At 41.4% G+C, this 12549-nt stretch overlaps 1 protein-coding gene across 1 annotated transcript in view; it reads right to left on the minus strand.

Annotated features, from left to right (window-relative positions):
- The window catches only part of HEATR5A (HEAT repeat containing 5A), a 275460-nt gene that overhangs the window by 38818 nt on the left and 224093 nt on the right, over positions 1 to 12549 (minus strand). Inside the window, exons 28-29 of the mRNA XM_030215480.1 lie at positions 12213 to 12447; positions 10846 to 11094 (exon numbers count right to left, since the gene is read on the minus strand). Coding sequence (XP_030071340.1) covers positions 10846 to 11094; positions 12213 to 12447 — 484 coding nt within the window. The remainder of the gene's footprint in view (positions 1 to 10845; positions 11095 to 12212; positions 12448 to 12549) is intronic.

Genomic DNA, 12549 nt, shown 5'->3' on the forward strand with positions numbered 1-12549 from the left:
AGGATGTTTGCCTACCCCAACAGGACCAGGTATTGAATGGCATATTGACTTTACTGATATGATTCACCCCATCCAAGGTAAACGCTATATCCTTTTATGGGTCGATGCTTTTTCAAGATGGGTGGAAGCATTTCCCTGTACTAAGGAGACAGCTCATGTGGTTGTACAATCTTTAATTCGACATATCATGCCAGCACATGGTTGTCCACATAAAACTGTTTCAGATAATGGTTCACATTTTAATAATGTACTTATGCAGGAATTGCAGACTATCTTGAATATTACTCACCGCAAGGTGTCAGTATATAGCCCGACCTCTAATGGTCTGGTGGAACGATACAATGGTATACTGAAAACTAAATTGAGAACATTGTTGCATGACTTGGAGTCTGTGGCTCCACATAATAAGTACAATTGGTATGATCTACTTCCAGTGGCTCTCATGTCTATACGTAGCTCGCCACTGAGTAAATTAAAAATTTCACCTTTTCAATTACAAACAGGCAGACATATGAGAACGCCTGTTGTTACCCCGTTGCATACGCCTCAAGTCTACTGGCAGCAATTGCAACCTGTTATGGAACTGGTTCAGTCTTTAGCTATTCCAACTCAGAAACAGTCTCATTGGGACAGAGGTGATGATCTCTCTCTTTCCTTTTCCATAGGACAGCAGGTCTTAAGAAAAAACTTCACTCACAAAACCTGGAAGGATCCAGTTTATGTGGGACCATTTACTATCACTGATTTAACTCGCACAGCAGCAAAATTGTCAGACCATACTACCTGGATACATCTATCTGATTTACGCAAGGCTCCTGATCCAGGACCACCTGAGCAAATAGAAACCACCATTGTACCCCCAGAAGGCATTGATTAACAACATCATCAGTGCAAAAGAATTATGAAGGTTTTTGTAATCTGTCTGCTGGTAGGACTTACTTATGGACTCAATACATATGCTGAGAGAATTCAACATGCCTCAAAGACTCTTAATCTGACTAACTGTATTGTTTGCACTCCACTTGTCACTTCTGTAACTACCATTCCAGCACATGTTCACCCTTATACTATGATTAAGTTGCAAGGTATTCATAACTGTTTCAGTAATGGTACCTGCTATTTGGGTCTGGGTCATGAGCACAGGCAATATTGGAGCAATGTTACTACTCAACGCCTGCCTTCTTTGTTTGCTCATACTATTCCTGCACTAAACTATTGGTGTCTGATAAATTCTAGTTCACTTCAGGGTAAGATACCTAATGTTTTATGTAATTATACTTATGACATACAATCCCGGAATTGGACTGTGTTACAGGGATCCTATGTCATAAATCAGACTGCAACATCTATAGCCTGTGCTAACAAAACAACTTGTCACCGGACACTGACAACCTCTTATGTGACCTCTACTAACCTTACTCTCACAAATTTGACTTTCTTCTTTTCATTATGTCAATTTAATGCCTCTTCCATGCAAGCTATTACTGCTGTACCTACTGCTTGTTCTTCAGTTAAGGAACCAAATAATCCTATTTTTCCTTTTTCTCAAACATATGCTTTATATCATAACCTAACTTCTCTACAGTCTTTACGGTTAGGGGATTATTTGTTATGTGATAATATCCTGTACACTTATCTTCCATCATGTTATAAGTTCTGCACTCTTGTTCAACTAAATTTATTTGATTTGATCATTCCATTAAATGCCACATCACATGGTTCTAATAGTCAGAAACGAAGTAAAAGGGATGTTTCCAGTACCTCCTTTAGTGCTTTAACAGGAGATGATCAAGCTTTACAATTAGCATTAAATCAATAATCGTTAAAAATGCAATGCAGCGCATTCTTTCTCTAGCAAGAATTCAAGTAAGTGATTATGAAGGGATATTGGACACGTCATGGTGGGATACCATAAAAAATTGGTTTGGAGGATTAGGTCCATGGTTAAGAGGGATTGTGACTGGATGTATTGTTTTCATATGTGTTGCAGGACTCTTATTATGTTGTTTGCCTTGTTTGCTTGGTTGCTGGAGACGAACATGCCAAGATTAATTGAAAATGACCATGGTAACTCAGATACAAAATATAATACCTGATACCAGTGACTATGAACCAAACTGTCCTGGGTTACTGATGACTCCCGAAAGTTCTGTGGTTTGATAGAAAATGTTTGTCATTGCCAGGACGGCCTGAGGTGTTACCTATTTATAGGATGATGCCCAGTCTAACAGTGATGAAAACTATAACCATGAAATTTTTGGTGAACCTTGCTCTACAAGGTTCAAGGGAGGATTTGTTAATAATAATGAACAGAAATATAATGAGAAACTGTTGAATAGTATGAAGTTCCTATGGTCAGTGGAATGTAAGCATTAAGGCAAAAGAGATATGAGTCCACAGGCTTGTGAAAACAATAAGGGAGTAATTAAGTCATAGACCTTGAGGAGCAGCTTGGTGGAAAGCAGAGAAAGTTTGTGCTGGGAACAGAATGGAATGTTGATTGCAGCCATTTGTAGATAAGGAATGAATGTGAAAACAAGCTTCAAAGAGAGAGGGTTGATGACGTACACATTGGGTTCAGTGTGAAAGAAAGTGAATATAAACAGAGCAGCATATAGGTGACTTAAGCAAAGCAATATCAAAGCTGAGCAAATATATCTCTGTATTCCTGCTAAGCATATATATATAAATATCTTTGTATTATTGATAAAAATAGATTTTGCTTCCATCTGGGCGTTCCCCAGATGCTTCTGTCCAACGGGGGGCAGTCGACAAAAATAAAAATTTTTTGATTATTCTTTTTATAACAGGTGTCAGTTTCTTTATTTACACACATATAGGGTGTAAATCATCAGGGTGGAGGCATCGCAAGGATGTGTCTGTGAGACAGAGAGGAGGGGGGACTAGAACTCGGGGAGGGACAAAGGGAAGGCGAGAGAGGGAGGGAGGGCCTGGAAATCAGAAGGGAAGAAAGGGGGCCGTGGGACTTGGAGGGGACAGAGGGAGAGAGCAAGGGAGGGAAAGAGGGATAACCTTGCTAGCGCCCGTTTCATTTCATACCGAAACGGGCCTTTTTTACTAGTATACTATGAGTTTCTCTTGTTGGGGAGACTGGATGGACCATACAGGTTTTTTTTCTGCTATCATCTACTATGTTTTTATGTAAGACTATAGGTCCCAATAGCCATGCAAACTCAAAGAACTATCACCCTAGTTTCACATCTATCTGTGTACTATTATACTTCCATGCCATGAACTGCTGCTTTTTATCATGGTTTTGTTTTTAAGGCTTCATAAGTATTTATTTACTTATGAAACTTGCTTCTCACAGGACTCTGAAATGGTAACATTTCAGTTCTTCACTTTTAATCTGGGTGGATGGCTGGGGGGGGGGGGGGTGGTAAGGGGTTTTGAAGCCAGGTTAAATTCCCCCTAGGAAGGGAGAAGAGAAAAACTGTTAATTCATAGACTCTTTCTTTCCTCCCTCTGCTAGCCACAATCATTGGAGAGAAAAAAGTTTTGATAGACTGCAGTACTTTTGCTATTACGTTTATCCTTTCTACATTCATCCCCCTCCCCATAACTGATGCAACCTCAGAGACTTCCCAGGATATTTAGTGCATTTAGGGTGTGTGAGGGAGTGGATGGTTTATGGCTGGGTTTCCAAAGGATCACTCCCTTTACTGAGGCTAGCTGAACCACCTTAGGGCAGGTGGTGCTAACCTGCTGAGTTAGAGGGGCAGGCAGGGAGGGGGTTAAATGCCCTAAAAGGAGAGCAGTTCAGAGAGGCCCTGAGTAAAGAGGTTTTCGGAAGAGGTCCTGAGTCAAGTGGTCCCTAAGGGAGTGTCAACTGAGGTCACAGTATCTGAGAGGGTGCCAGGGAAGAGAAGTAGCCAGAGCTAAGTGTTTCACTGGGGTGGGAAACTGTAAGCAGTCAAGTCAGCCTCCAGTAGTTAATGATACATGGACAGAAGACTGCCAAGGTAGGGGAGAACATTGCAGAGTATTCTTAAAGTGTATAAATTTGATATGTGTCCAGAAGGGACCTGAGGTAGCATTAGCTGCCAGCAGAGTGTTTGGGCCTGGCTAGGAGCCAGCTCCTATGAAGAGTATTAATTGGGACTGTACTGAGAGAGAGAGAGAGAGAGAGAGAGAGAGAGAGAGAGACAGAGTGAGAATAGCTTTAAAATATTAAAAGGCGAGGTTAGCGTTAAAATATTTAGTTTGTATTTGTATATACTTTGTACTGTTATTTGAATATTTTTACTGCTGTAATTGTCTATAGCTCATGTTTGATCTATTCTTACTGTACACCGCCTTGAGTGAATTCCTTAAAAAAGGCGGTAAATAAATCCAAATAAGTAAATTAATTAATTAATTAATTGAGCTGTTCTATTTAAGAAAGAGGGAGCAGGGAAGAGAGTGGGAGAAAAGTAGAGGCACTACAGGGGAGGGAAGCCATAGGAGAGAGCAGGGAGCCACAAGGAATAGGAAAGGCAGCAAGGAACCATTGGGAATGGAAAGAGTCAGAAGATGCAAAGGGGAATCACGGGGAAAGAATATTTATGCAGCATAGAAACTGGGAGGAGCACATGAGATGAAAAAGAAAAGTAATGACAAATGGGACACAAAGGAAAGTGGACAGAGGGGGTACAAGGAGAGACGGGGAAAGAAATGGAAGACTGGAGTGGGTAAAGAAAAAGTGGGACACAATTGGAATAACAGAGAGATGGTAGCCAGACTCTGGCTGAGTTCTTTCATGATAAGGTTCACAAGATTAAACTTGAATTCTCAACCAGGTCACCTCCACCTCTCCTTCCCTTAGTCCATTTTCTCAACCCTCCAACCCCTGCCTCCTTTTCTGAAATCACTGAAGAGGAAACTACACATCTTATTTCCTCCTCAAAACTAACTACCTGTTTCTCTGATCCTATTCCCACCCATCTACTTAACACTCTCTCTCCTACTGTCATCCCTTTTATCTGTCATATCCTCAATCTTTCACTGTCCACTGCGACTGTTCCTGATGCCTTCAAACATGCCATAGTCACCCCACTCCTTAAAAAAACTTCATTGGACCCTACCTGTCCTTCCAACTATCGCCCCCATCTCCCTCCTCCTTTTCCTATCCAAGATACTTGAACATGCTGTTCACCACCATTGCCTTGACTTTCTTTCATTTCAAGCTATTCTTGATCCACTTCAATCTGGCTTTCGCCCCCTTCATTCAACTACAACAGTGCTTGCTAAAGTCTCCAATGATCTGTTCCTGGCCAGATCCAAAGGTCTCTATTCTATCCTCATCTTTCTTGATCTATCTGCTGCTTTTGACACTGTTGATCACAGCCTACTCCTTGATACGCTGTCCTCACTTGAATTTCAGGGCTCTGTTCTTTCCTGGTTTTCTTCTTATCTCTTCCAGCATACCTTTAGTGTATACTCTAGTGGATCCTCCTCTACTTCTATCCCACTGTCAGTTGGTGTACCTCAGGGATCTGTCCTGGGACCTCTTCTTTTCTCCATCTATACTTTTTCCCTCGGTACTCTGATCTCATCCCATGGTTTTCAGTATCATCTTTACGCTGATGACTCCAAGATCTACCTCTCCACACCAGAAATCTCAGCCGAAATCCAGGCCAAAGTATCAGCCTGCCTGTCTGACACTGCTGCCTGGATGTCTCAGCGCCATCTGAAACTAAACATGACCAAGACTGAGCTTCTTATCTTTCCCCCTAAACCAACCTCTCCTCCGCCCCCATTCTCTATTTCTGTGGATAACACTCTCATCCTTCCTGTTTCATCAGCTCGTAACCTTGGGGTCATCTTCGACTCCTCCCTCTCCTTCCCTGCACATATTCAGCAGACTGCTAAAACCTGTCATTTCTTTCTCTATAATATCACTAAAATTCGCCCTTTCTGAGCACACTACCAGAACCCCTCATCCACACTCATCACCTCGCGCTTAGACTATTGCAACTTGCTTCTCACAGGTCTCCCACTTAGCCATCTCTCTCCTCTTCAATCTGTTCAAAGTTCTTCTGTTCAAAGTTCTGCTGCACGACTAATATTCCGCCAGTGTCATTATGCTCATGTTAGCCCTCTCCTCAAGTCACTTCACTGGCTTCCTATCCATTTCCACATACAGTTCAAACTCCTCTTATTGACCTATAAGTGCATTCACTCTGCAGCTCCTCAGTACCTCTCCACTCTCATCTCTCCCTACATTCCTCCCCGGGAACTCCGTTCACTGGGTAAATCTCTTTTATCTGCATCCTTCTCCTCCACTGCTAACTCCAGACTCCGTTCCTTTTATCTTGCTGCACCATATGCCTGGAATAGACTTCCTGAGCCGGTACGTCAAGCTCCATCTCTGGCCGTCTTCAAATCTAAGCTAAAAGCCCACCTTTTTGATGCTGCTTTTAAGTCCTAACCCTTATTCACTTGTTCAGAATCCTTATTTTATCATCCTCACTTTAATATTCCCTATCTCTTGTTTGTCTGTCCTAATTAGATTGTAAGCTCTGTCGAGCAGGGACTGTCTCTTCATGTTCAAATGTACAGCGCTGCGTACATCTAGTAGTGCTTTAGAAATGATAAGTAGTAGTAGTAGTAGTAGTAAGTGTGATACTGGAAATGGTACATAGAAAGCTTCAGTTCAGCAAACCATCCATTTTTGAGCTTACCTTCAAGTCTATGCAATATATATTTTTTAAAAGTATTAATTTATATATTTCCTTGATTTTGCTTCAAGAATGAAACAAAATTCAGAAAGAAAAATGTTATTTATACTAACTGTGACTGAATACCAGGAAACCTTTTTTTTTTTAAGTAATATTGGAGATAATGTTATAGTTAAGCATCTATGTCAAAACTGGAAAAACAGTGCCCATTTTAAGCCTATCTTATAAAGGCAATGGAGGCACCTTTGTGACTTTATAAAGTAAGTACCCAGAGCTAGCCACAGTAGCACACACATCTTCATGTACAAAGTTACAATTGCTCCTAAGGTGTGAATTGTGTGCACATACTTACATCTTTTATAATATACCTGCACATATTGAAAAACTGCCTGTGTTCTGCCCAAACTATGCCTCCAGGAATGCCTACACACAATGAACTTATAAGAACACATGATCTTGGCGCATATACTTATATGCATGTATTCAGTTGTATAATAAAGCAATGTTGTTATCTGTAACAGTTGTTTTCCCGTAGACAGCAGTATTGATAAGACACACACGTGGGTGATGTCATCCAATGGCGCCGGAAATGAACTGCTCTTCCAGAGCTCAGAACTTAGCATAACGTTCTGAGCATGTGTGGCACTTCAGATCCTCAGTTACTTTCCAAGCTCAATGTAAGCAACACTTGGGGAGGTAGGAGGGATTGTATGCCTTATCAATCCTGCAATTAAAAACATCTGCTATAGATGAGCAACACTGCTTTTTCCATCAACAAGTAGGAATGAGTCAGGCATAGAAATGGGTGACTCCCAAGCTTATGGCAGTTCAGTTTTGTAGTGTCTTAGCTTTCAGTTCAGTCAACATCAACAACTGGAACAGTTTTTAGTTAATAGGAACAGACTGGCCAGCACGTTTTGACCAAAGGTTGTGCTGTACCTTGGTCCAAACAATTATGTGCAATGAAGATATGGAGAGAGGATCATATTGCTGCTTAGCAGATCATATTCAACAAGGAAGACTTAAGAGGGCCACTGTATCTGCAGTAGGTCTAATCGCTTGCTCATAGCATAATTACATAGATGTTTGCTAAAGTTCTTTTCACAACTAGCTTATCAATTCTGTTAGGCTTGAATGAGATGAAAAGTTGAGTTGTCTTCTTAAATGATTCAGTTATTTTAAGTAGCAGGTGACAGCTAATTTGTTTTCTATAATATAGAGGGCTTTCTCGCAAGGACTTGAATGAGGCTTCAGATAGAAAGTAAGACACGCCATTTCCTTATTCAGATAAAACGGTGACCCCACTTTAGACAAGAACCTTGCATGTGTTGAAAGAATAACCTTGTGATAATGAAATTGCATATAGGGTTTGTATGTTACTAATGCCTCAACTTCATTTACTGTCTTAGCTGAAGTGATTGCTAGTAGGAAGAGTACTTTCCAAGTTATGAACTTAAGAGATACAATGTCCAGAGGTTCAACAGAGCCTATATAAGTGAAACAAGCAGTGAATTTAGGTCCCATGGCACAGGGGCTTCTGTACAGAAGACTTTACATGAAACAGGCCTTTAATGAAACAAACCACTACCTGAGGGAGAAATCTGTGCCTATGAGTTTTCTTCTCTGCCTAACCCTACTTTTCCACTTTCTCAGCTTTAGCTCTGTATCCCGATATCTCAGCTTTAGCTCTGTATTCTGTGAGTTCTAAGTAGTTGATTTGAAGTGTTGTGTCATATCTTGACCAGATTTCCTTCAAATGTTGATTGTCAAGAAGAACTCCCCAACCTTGGGTTGAGGTATCTGTAGTCAGGACCAACTGATGCCTGAGGATCTCAAGGCGATGAAACGCACTGTGATTGGCTGAGAGAGACCTGAAGGGGTATAATCAAAAGGGAGAGACACCCAAGTAAGTGGAGCTGTGGCCAAGTGGTTACATTATGGCTCTTGTAATGCAGAGATGGCTAGTTCAAATCTCACTGTTACTACTAAAAAAACTGTGAGCAAGAACTGTTTTGATTTCCCTGCTTGGGGAGAAAGCCGGCCATTAAGAGAAGTGCACTTTCGGAGAGAAAGACGGCTATTAAGGGAAGTGACGGCCATCAAGGAAAAATGCACGGCAGGGACTTTTTTCATTTGTATGAAGTCTTTCTTGAACATTTCTCAAAACAGTATCACAAAATACAGCACTCCTGAACAAGTAAGTCATAACGTAACTGATCAGCAAGATCCTTTTTTTTTTTCACGAGCTGGCCGACTGGCTTCCCCTCCTAGGAAGGAAATGTTTTAAAGTTTTTTTTTGGGTGGGAGGGGGTTGGTAACCACTGGAGGAGTATGTGGGGAGGTCATCCCCAATTCCTTCCAGTGGTCATCTGGTCAGTTTGGGCATCTTTTTGAGACTTGGTCGTGAAAATAAATAGACCAAGTAAAACCGGCCAAATGCTTGTCATCGCCGGTTTTCTTTTTTCCATTATCAGCTGAAGCCGGCCATCTCGTAAGCACGCCCACATCCCGCCTTCACTACCCTGCCGACACGCCCCCTTGAAGTTTAGCTGCCTCCGCGATGGAATGCTGGCGAGTGTGTCCAAAAATCGGCTTTTGATTATACCGATTTGGCTGGTTTTAGGAGATGGCCGGCCATCTCCCGATTTGTCGGAAGATGGCTGGCTATCACTTTCGAAAATAAGCTGGATAGTTTGCTTATAGCTGATAGAGATTAACATTTCAACAGAAAAATCAAACTTAAGGTGGCCCATCAGTAATATGGGACTCATCAGAGGCCACGAAAAGACAGAAGGTGCAATTTGAACCAAAAGGGCTAATTAGTAAGAGAAGTTCTTATATTAAGTTATGATTACATCAGCTAAAGATAGGAGTATTTCCTTAATGGAAAAACACCACCAAGGAATAGTACACATACATATAACATCCAGCAATGGTGAGCCTGAACTGAAAGGCATAATATATAAGACAATGACCCAGGCCTCCGAAAACAAACAAGCTCCCTACGACTTTTTATATAATTCTGATTCATTTCACAACTGGGAAGGAAGCTCTACTCTTGAAGAATTCTTTCCCTAACAATCCACCAATGTCTTAGAAAAAGGGATAAGCTGGCAACAATTCCACAGAATGGTTTTAGTGTCAAAATTGCAGAAGTTGCGCAGAGAAGGAAGGAACAGTTTCATCTGGCAGTTGCACAGTGGAAAATTGGGAAGATTCAGAACAGGGCTGAATCTCAGTGCAATGTCCACCGATGTGCAATCCTGTGAGAGCTAGGCTGCAAGCCTGCAGTGTGGTGAAGATGAGATGGAAGGCTCTGCTGTCCATCTGCAAGGTCACTACATAGAGAGTGCTCATGGCATGAGAAAGCTGATTGTCCACAAGCAGCCATCTAATGATGCTCCACACCAGCTCACGGAAGACAAGCTGCTCCAAAGAAGTAAAGCAAGAAAAGGACAACTCCATGTAATGCTTCTCTGTGTCCAGACAACTCAGGTCTTTGTGCAGGTGGGAGGTATTCACCTGACATGTGGTTTAAGCAGAGTGAGAGAGGAAGCAGTTCTGTAATGACTTGGAACATTACTAAGATTGGTCTTGATGACGACAGAGATGATAACCCATCAAAATAATAGGCTTGAGCAATGTACAGTTCTCCAGGTCATGACTGGATCCCCAACAGCCACAGCAGAGCAGGTGTTGGCCCTTTTAGCTGAAATTTACTGCACAGAGAGAGGGCACAATAAAAAAAAAATCAACATTCCAGGAAGAAGTTACTTGCAGCACCCACAGGGATGATAAACACTGAAGAACTTAGTAAGTTAATAAAAACAAAAACATAACAAAAAATTAATTTTGTTAGGAGAGCATTGTTATATCTCCATTCAGCAGAACGGAACAAAACTACACAGCTGAGGAGACTGCTGTGCTCTGGGAGAGCAGCTCTGTCCCAATGCTGTTGGATGATGTCACCCACTTGTATGCCCTACCCAGTTTTGCTTGTTCATGGACAAGAAGAAGCTATGTAAAATTATTCCATTGTGATTTACAGAATATCTATTTTAATTGAAGTTGTCACAGTGATACAACTGCCTCTTATTTGGAGATGTTAGCTGTTTATTCAGATATAAGAACTGGGAACTCGAGACAATTTCACCTTCATACTGACCCAAAATAAGGTGGAATCTCTCTGTATTCACATCTTCAGGGGACTTCATTGTAGCTCTGGAACCTGACTCATGGCCCATCGAGGTTGGGGTTACAGGTCTGGAGAGATTTGATCCCTTTTCATCCTCATCAACAACCACAAAGCCTGTGCTGTTTAACCATAATGCTGTGGCGTGGAGAATAGGAGCCCAGGCACTGCAGTAGTGTGGCTTCACACTCTCGCATGTTTCTGCTGTATAGAAAGAACCACCTACAATATAAAAACAAAAATTCAAAACTGACAAAATGGGAAATAAGAGTGGGATCTCATTTCATAATCTTTTTAAAGTCTCTGGGAATAACATGTATAGAATGTTTGTACGTTGGGAAGCTTGCCAGGTGCCCTTGGCCTGGATTGGCCGCTGTCGTGGACAGGATGCTGGGCTCGATGGACCCAAGTTCCACTAGTATTTGTAGATTTTACTGTTTTTTATTAACACAAAACAATGTCCCATGATCAGCATCCAGGTTTAAGTTGCTCTTAAACCTGGTAATTCTTGCTTTCAATCTTAGATTCATCTTTAAACATGTGCAGCTCAGTTTTTTTCTCATTACAGGCAAGGTCTCAAATACTATACAGTATAAATATAAAAACATGAGAGTTTTCCTGTCACAGCTAGCTTTCTCATATCCTGTTTGGAAAAAAATGTAACATTTTAAGAGCAATGAAATTTGAATGGGAGGATGGTCATTTTAATCTGCTGGAAAGTGAGTGTCACGGAAAGGAGTTACAGGAGGCATAGGTGAATGCCAGGCAGAGATGACAGAGTACTCATGGAACTTCTTGCTTTGTGCAGGGCTGTATACACAGACATGAAATCCTAAATCTCTGTCAAGAAATAAAGCAAAGCTGGGCAATTATGTGATACTTAGATTCCTTCATACTGTTGCTAGTGACAGGAATGACTGCTTCTGTCTGCTTCTACTCAATGAATTCATAAAAGGCGTTCAATTACTATGATGCACTGGGACGACAGACAAATGGAGTAAAGCATGATTTAAATGTTCAAATCGGACAAAAGCAGAAGTGTCAAGATAATCATGATCAAACTGGAAGAGTAGCCTAATGTTTAGAGCAGTGGGCTGAGAAAGGGAAGCTGTGGCTCCTTATGGTCTTGGGCAAATCACTTAACCCTCCATTGCTTCAGGTACAAACTCTGACTGTAAGTTCTATAGGGACACGAAAAATACCTGCTATATCTTAATGCAATGCGCCTTGAGCTACAACTGAAAAAGGCGTGAGCAAAATCTAAAAATCCATTCCCCTTTCTTTCCCTTCCCTTTAATGAAAAGCTGAAACATAGGAGACGGGAAATATTTCCTCCTCACCATCAGCTGGGAGCTGTGAGATGTATTCTGAAGGCAAAGTTAGCAGAGCATAATCCTGCAGGGCAGCAAGCCAGAGTCTGCTGAGGGTCACAAGATCAGCCTGTACCAGGTCTAGAAGCCCATCTGCTGTTGAACCAATATCTCTGGAGCTCTCCTTTACAGAGACACTGTTCTTTGAAGGCTGTAGGTGTTGGCGGACTTTCTGGTTCTGTCTTTCCACTGCAACTACATAGACCTGATGGAAGGCGGAAAACAACAAAACTGAACATATAAATAGCACACAAGCAGAATCAGCAATACATAAAGGCTATACAAAATCATAAATGAGCAGCAAATT

Source organism: Microcaecilia unicolor, chromosome 9 (assembly GCF_901765095.1).
Source record: "Microcaecilia unicolor chromosome 9, aMicUni1.1, whole genome shotgun sequence".
Classification (NCBI taxonomy): domain Eukaryota; kingdom Metazoa; phylum Chordata; class Amphibia; order Gymnophiona; family Siphonopidae; genus Microcaecilia; species Microcaecilia unicolor.